General features: G+C 39.9%; 1 protein-coding gene across 1 annotated transcript in view; it reads right to left on the bottom strand.

The window, feature by feature from the left end:
* Positions 1-842: 842 nt before the first annotated feature.
* mcf2l2 (MCF.2 cell line derived transforming sequence-like 2) overlaps positions 843-8,189 on the bottom strand; it is a 121,906-nt gene continuing 114,559 nt past the window's right edge. The window contains exons 34-35 of the mRNA XM_054625502.1: positions 2,928-3,001; positions 843-1,039 (exon numbers count right to left, since the gene is read on the bottom strand). Coding sequence (XP_054481477.1) covers positions 948-1,039; positions 2,928-3,001 — 166 coding nt within the window. The 3' untranslated portion in view covers positions 843-947. The remainder of the gene's footprint in view (positions 1,040-2,927; positions 3,002-8,189) is intronic.

Here is an 8,189-nt window from a genome sequence, read left to right as displayed (position 1 = left end):
TCAGGCAGGAGAAGCACATCTTGGACCCCCTCCCGGAAGCTGTTCTGTTCAATCGCAAAATTGACACAAGCTGTGAGTGTTCATTGATACCAGCATGAGAGGAACTCTAACTAATAAAATACATTGCAAATCTGTATTACACCTGTGAGGACCTAATTCAAGTTTTTTCCAGATTTATTACGCCATATGTAAAATATGTCTTTCTTAATAGCTTCTGGGTTATGAATTCAAATATGTAAGAGAGATATCTTGCAACCTCTTGGAGCAATTTACACAGATCATTTGCAAGTCTACAGGGTGTGAAAATGGGCACACTGTGATAATACATCTGATTTAATGTAATGATATCATGTGGGGGCTTACCAGGGGCCAAGAAAGGCAAGTAGGACAACTTGTAGGTTCGTATGGAGGCAGCAGCTACTGTGAAGTGTCTTTAGTTTACACCTATAAAGAACAAGCGGCTGAAGCGGGGCAGCAGAGGCAGAACCTGGTCTCAGAGAGCTTCACTTCAGCGTAGCAGCAAAACAGGGCCCATTGCCAAAGGCCTGCTCACAACCAGCATTTTCTACAGTACATATTCTAAATTCATCTGACAGTGGGTGTAAAGTTCAGTGTCCACATCCATGCCGTTTTTAGTCTCCACAGAACAATGAAAGCTTGAACATCCTTGAATCTAAAGTTTGATATGGCTTTTCCCACTGTGGCAATCAAGGTTCCAGCTTTTTCCAGAGGCTTCACTGAGAAGTTTCAACATCTCAGACATGAAAAACTACTGTTAAAAAACAGTAGCAGGCCATAATTGTAGCCCTAATGAAGACCTACATTAGAAAGCTAATAGTCGTTGATATTAAAAGTCCAGTTTAGGAAATTACAGTTTAAAAAACATCTTTGTGATTCAACAAAAATGTTTGTAGTCCAACGTTATGAACTACAATAGTCAGCCGTGTTTATTTGCTGTCCTGAGACACATCTCCCCAGGTACTGGCTTCGTTGTCGTCCGAGTCAGAGAGTGCTGCTGTACACAGATCACTGAAGATATCTGAAAAAAAAAAAAACAGATTCAAGTCAACTTCAACTTTAAATACAATTTGATATCTTATTATATAAAATACAAATCAAGCATTGGGAAAGGTGGATAAACTGTGGCATTCAATCACAGTGTTTAAGTGTGGGGATGCACAGCCAGGACTGCGGTGCAAATAAAACACAACACACCAAACAATGCAGCTTTAATAGGAGGGTAAAACGAGGTAGGCGATCAATATCTGCAACAATATCAGCCAGTAGAGTGCATTAAGGATTATAGGGAAGGTAGACATGGGCAATCAACACAGACAGGTGAAGAGGGCCTTTTGGAAACGGCCCCACTTAAACAAAATACTGAAGATAAACTGCTGGAATGTGGAGTTCTGTCCTCCTCAAGTACGAGAAAAAGTCCAGAACCATAGAAGAAAAGGATAAAAGGACGAGGAAAGAAGGGCAAGTGAGGAGAGGGAAGGAATATTTGTTTTGAAGAGGGGCGGACAGAGCTCCGTAACAAAACAAGTAAGGCCGTAACAAACACTTCAAGGACGGGCCCTCAAGCCGGCATGAAAGGGAGGAGATGGTTGAGAGATGGATGGAGGACAGAGGGGACATTGAAGCGAGAGAACAGAGAGATAGAGCACAGAGCTCAGGAGTGGCTGTCCTGTAGGAAAAAGTATATTTTGTGCCACATAAACCATGAACTTATCAACACAGTATTGTGATACAGACTCTGTGCTCAGATTGATCCTGTGAATATGAAACGCTCACTTACTATAGAGTTGTGAAGCCAGAGAAGCAGCTGCTTCTGTAAAGTTTATTTTAAAGTTGCTTTTTAATGAAATCGTCACTGTTTCTCAAAATAGAAAAACACATGATCCTCCTGGATGATTTAAAGTGTTGCTCAACTGTAAATCCATCTTTTTCAGTTAACATTTCAAAGGTATAGGGACTTGATTATACAATCTATTGATTTTGGTTCCAGGGTCTTGGTTGCTCATTGCATCAGTAATAATTTGACAATGATATGAATAAATAACCCAGCCGCCATAGAAATAATGTTGCCATAGTATGTTTCTGCAGACCACAGATACATTGAATGTGGAATGTGGTGACTGAACCAAAAATATGTTTCATATATACAATTCATATTAGCCTTGTATTGAGCTTGCATAAAAACTTAATGCCACATTGTGAAATTATTGGTTAGGTTTAGGCTTAGTTAAAACTTAGTTAAGGTTAGAAAAAACATCATGGTTTCTGTTAAAATTATAATGTAACAATGTAATCTAACAACATAATATAACAATGTAATATAACGACATAAAGTAACAGGTAATGTAACAGCATAACTTAACAACGTAACTTAACAACGTAACATAACAATGTTCTTATTTTTCTAGACGACTGGGTTGTTATTTGACAAGGATATGAAAAATATTTGTGAGCACATCATTTTTTTGAAGTGAGGAAACAAGACATTCTAATGACAATTAAAGTGTCAGACAATCTACTGAAATAATAAATCTTGGCCTCAAAATATACTTCTTTCTTCTGAGGTGAACATCTATGGTACAGAGAGAGCGGGTCCTCCTTAGGAGAGTGTAGCAGGGGGAATGTGCTGCAATCATGACATGCTCTGCTTATTCAACTCAACAAGCCAAAGCTCGTCCATCCCCATCCACTCCATCCAACCTGAACCCCATCCAACAGTCCCTCTCTCCCAGAGCAGCGGCCCGCCCAGGCCCACCCATTCCCCCCCGACCCAACTGCAATGTGAGAGGATGAGGGAGCAAATTAAGGAGTTGGAGGGAAGGAGCGGAGGGAGAAGTGGGTGGATGAGTGAGAGTGTTACAGCCAGGCTGCCAGTGGTTAGTCATGAGTAGCAGTGTTAACTTAATGACCTCCTCCAGATGCTGTCTGCAGTATACCGGGTTGGAGCAGCCCTGTCTCCTCTGTTAAAACGTTCTTCACTAGCCTAGAACATGAGACACAATGCACTCGCTCACAGGACGAAAGTCAATACAGTAACACTTTGTTTAATTTCACGATATGTTTAACGAAAGTAACTTTTTGTTGTAACACAAATACACTTATGAGAAAGAAAGTTCTGGATCAAAAGTCACAAACATACCACAACAGGTAGACAACACAGATTCCTTATAGTGCAAGTCATGATGTGACTGCTCACCAGAAACAGTCCTAAAATAGAACATCCTGACGGCCCATAGAGAGGAGGAGGAAGCTCTGCAGTAGAACTATGTGACGAACTAACATGAGAGAAAGAAATTCCTCTGTGGGAATGTAAACAGAGTGAACACTGGTGCACCGGAGGACTCATGGTAAAACACAAGCTCATGTGTTTCAGAAATTCATAAATTGTTGCATTGTAGCTCTGGTCCGGCTCCTGCTCACACTGACTTTACAAAGGAACCCGGAGGAGTAAACATGATGTTGTACAGACGGCAGGTAACTCTTTAATTGGATAGTTTTGGCGATAGTCATATTGCATTATCAGAGCACACGTGGAGAAATCAAATTCTAAAGTTACATAAAGTCCGATGCAATAACTGCAGTTTAACAGCTAAATAGGGGTAAACAATTTAGTATCTATCAAGTAATTTAGTATCTATCAATTTTCATATTTTGGAGTTCAAATATATGGGAATGGATATGTTTTTCTTCTCCCTAATGTGCAAAACAAACCGAAACTGAGACACAAAAACCACAATACAAACCGGACCATGGGCTTGTTGAATGGTTGCACCACTACACATCAGAGTGAAGTATTCCACTCTTTATTATTATTCTCAGATTGTCACCAGGAAGCAACCTCATGGTCTGAAAAGGAAGCGACTCATGGAAAGTTAACTGTAAAATTTTGGTCACCTATGAATGTCTTATTCAGTGTTCAGTTGTACTTAGTTCCACCCTCTAGTGTCACTTCTGGTTGCAGAAAACCAAGATGGGGACGGCAAAAATGGAGAAATTGAGGCTTTAAAATGGCAGTGCACAAGCCAACGGGTGAGGTCACGGTGACTACGTCCACTTCTTATATACAGTCTATGACTGTGACTTGTGTTGACAGAATGAGGTTGTATGTGCTAATGTGCTAAATTATTCCAAACATTGCTAACAGCAAGCCCACAAGGCGGGGAAGGTGTGTGTGTGTGTGTGTGTGTGTGTTGTGGGTGTGAAATGAACGCCGAAATCTGGAGAACGTGCACCTCACTCTTGGCGGGTGTAGAAGCAGGGTGTATGCTTTTACACCCTGGATTTAGGTGTAGAAGCATACACCTAAATCCACGAAGACATATACCATCAGTCACATCCTGTAGAATCCTATACAGTTGCACATTAACTTTGATCCAACAACAAAGCTCAAGAAAAAAGGGGAGAACTTATGAATACTTCATATTCCTCAAGTGAGGACGAGAGAGGAGTGTGAGCGAGGGAGACCTCTTAGTGGAGAAAACCCACAGATGCAGATGACAGGAGACGGTTTTAGGGTCTGAAATATGTATGAGCTGATGAAAAATGAGCATATTCAAAGCAAGTTGAGCTTTTATCTAAAAGAGTATTAGGCACTTCCAAATGCAGAGAGCTTGCGTTAGACCAAAACACATTCCAGATGTCTTGTCCATAAAGGCAGCAGCCTCTGGGTTTCTGGAGAAGAGGATAGATGTTGATCTACCTCTGCTCCGTGATGGTAATGTTACAGTGAATGAAATTTTAATTCCAAACGAGCCACACTGAGCCTTTAATCCTAGAGAGAGAGAGAGCAGGGCAGCAGAGGAGCAGCTGTTGCACCAGTCTCATTTCCTTTCTCGGGCCTGGCTCATTAATGCGGACCAAACTCAAGATAGACTTTTAACACGGGAAGCCATGGTATGGGTAATGATTACAGATAGCAGTGGAGGAAGTGGAAAAAAAGACTTTGCTTATGCAAAACTACATCATACATACGTACAAATGCTGCCTTTGAAAAGCCCGGTGTTCGATTCCTCTGGATACTCTGTCAGAGAGGATGGAGTCCACTCAATAGCTGAGGCTTATGGTGTTGATGTACTGCACTGCATTACACTGTAAGGTCCATCCATCCATTCTCTATGTCCGTTAGTGTGGAGAGGTTACAAGATGCATGAATAAAGCATGTGTCACTGGCCTGTACAGATTTCAGGTGTTCATCTCACTTTGTCCAGAGTTTCAGTACGATACCAAGATGATACTATTTTTATTAACTGAGAAATATGAGCAAGTCCTACAAAAAATGTTTCATAATTAACAGAAGAAGCTGGACTTATAAATGTTAGATGTTGTCTAAATACAAGCCGGCATACAAGAACTTTGTCTTTATAAAAAAATGTCAAATTGTCTGATCAAAGTATAAGTAGACAAGATTTGGACTCTGACAAGATGGTTTATGCCAAGTCTCAGGGCTCAACAGTTGATACTACTGGTGCTAAAAGGACATTTCAGTTGGTATTAAAAAAGGTATTGTGGCTTGACAGTCAGCCCGACTCAAAAGAAGGCAACATGAAATAAAGGTACAAGATCAGGTTCAGGTACACACATGGACTGTATGTAACACATTTGTTTTTTGGTTTACAACGTCGGTTGCCATCTTGTTTTTTGGTTGTCGACACCCTGGTTTATTGTCAAGTGACGTGAAAGGGTGGACCTGAGTACAACTGAACACTGAACATTTTTTGGTTACCAAAATGTTACAATTAAATTTCATGAACTAAAAACACACTGTGAAATGGTTTAAAGAAAACACAAACAACTCCCAGACCAGACAACAACATGGTAGAGACCTGTCAATCACTGTGTAGCCCCGCCCTAAATCATACCCTGCTTTATGGTCTGTTTGACGCTAAATGGACCATAATTTACTAAATGAACATCATGCTGTATTGAAGAAGACTTGAAACTAGAGATTTAGACCATAAACTCATGTTTACAATGTTTACGGAGGGAAAAAATCAAGAGAGAAGTAGAGTCATTTTCTCATAGACCTCTATACAACCAGAGGAGTTGCCCCCTGCTGGTCAGTAGAGAGAGTTTAGGTTTAAGACACTATGTGTCCAGGTTGCCTCCTGGCTAAATAAAGCTTTGGACTGAAAACTATTTTTGAAAGGCACATAATGGATGCATAAAGAAGCTTTTGATCCAACATAAAGGCATAAAGTATTTTGACCAAGATGGCTGGGAACAACAGTAAGCCCAGGATTTATCTGAACTGCAATAGAATATCTAAATAAAAGCACATTAACCATCTTTATGGGGAATCAGTAACTCATAATAACTGCAAATATAGAGCTAATCTAGTGAGAACCAAAACACAGATGGAGTGAGGACATAAATTGAAACCTCTGCACCATGCGCTGTGACCTATATTAAGAGTCCTGTAATTAAACGTATCACTGTTGTTGTTGACATTGACACTGTGTTAGAGAGGTGTTGAAGGGAAGCGAAGGGAGCATGAGACCCAGGACTACGGGGAAGACTGTAAAACTCTGCCTCTTTCTCATAAGAAATAAAATATCACAAAGACACTCTTTGTCATCTGATTGTTATTTCAACGCTCACTTTTGGACTCATCTCAGTCAGTATTAGTATAGTATTATTTGTTTCCACAACAAGGGACTCTGGTGCTCAACAACACTACTGCTCTGTCCACAGGAACTACCAAAATCAACACAAAAAGTTTCTTATAGTAGCTTTAAAAGTCCTATTTTACTCGACAGTAGGTAGCAAAGTTATCAAATTGCTGTTAGTTAGAAACAAATGAGCTGATTGGAGCCAATCTAACCAAACCTTTGGCTCTGCTCACCGCATCACAATCAGCCACTCATGAACAGAAGGAAACAGAAACACTTTGTTTCATTTGCCAATACAGTTTTTTTCTTTTTCCAATTCAGGCTTTAAAATAGAACACTGGAGATCAAGAAAGGGAACTTCACACAAAGAAGAGAGAGAGAGCAAGAGACAGAGAGAGAGAGAGAAAGGGAGATGTTTTGCAAAAAAAATATAATATGTGTTGAGGTCCATGCGTTCTATAGTATAACTGTGGTCAAAGAAATGAAGATGAATACGGTTTAGCAGAAAATAAATACATATATTTTGCAATGAAGGGGACAAACATTTAAAAGGCGGTCAATTTTTTTTTTCCTATTTTGCTAATGCTATTTTCCCAAGCCCTTCTAAAACCATATATATATATATATATATATATATATATATATATATATATATATATATATATATATATATATATGCCAGAAGTAGCCAGAAGTGTCGGCAAGAAAGCTTATCAATGAGTCATTTTTAGTGGAGGCAGCAGTAGACCAGGAGCTAGGAGCTGGGAGGTTTTTGTCAAAGGAAACTTGTTGCTTTGGAGAGAGTGATATACCCGTTTCAGTTCCCCATCTGACAGCGAGGTAAAGTGGTGAAAACATTCTAAACGCTTTGGTGGGCTATTCTTAGGTGGTGTAAAATCCTTTTTTCCTCTGCTCCCGTCCACAGCTGCCTTACCTCACAGTCAGAGTCACAGTGTTTCTGACGGGGGAAGTCAGGTTGCTTAAAATGCCCAGTTTTGGTAAAATACTGGAGTAAATGAACAAATCAATTCAGCCCTGATTATAGGTGAAACACTGAGATGGACTGAGTTGGCTTTGATTGCACTCATCACTTAATACATTTGAAACAGTGTTTCAATGTGACCAAAGCACTCTTTGTCCTGAGTTTTGCCTCACAGACTTCTCCAGCTGCAAACCTCTATCAACCAGCTTGACCAATCAAATGCTTGAGGTTATGAATTGGGTTCGGGTCATGGTTGGATTCAGGAATAAGCAAGGTTTAACAGTAACAAACTGTGAGGCATTGAATCTAAAGTACTTCAGGTACATTCACTTGCATTACCTTGAAATAGTTTTGAAGACAAAAAAACGTAATTACAAGTCACAATGGCATGAGTGAAGTTAAGGAACAGCAGACAAAAGCAGAACAACTTGTTTTTGTTCTGTGATGTTTCATCGTGCTTCAAATAGCCTTGCTTTAGAGGAACAGAATGACTGCAGCTGCTGTTCTGAGGAAAATCCTCATGTAATTCTCAACACATGCTATTAACAAACTTTAGGTAGACGTGTTCAGTCACCTCCATA

The sequence above is a fragment of the Anoplopoma fimbria genome, chromosome 3 (assembly GCF_027596085.1).
Source record: "Anoplopoma fimbria isolate UVic2021 breed Golden Eagle Sablefish chromosome 3, Afim_UVic_2022, whole genome shotgun sequence".
NCBI lineage: Eukaryota > Metazoa > Chordata > Actinopteri > Perciformes > Anoplopomatidae > Anoplopoma > Anoplopoma fimbria.
Note: the sequence above shows the minus strand (reverse complement) of the source record. Positions and strands in the feature narration are given on the sequence as shown.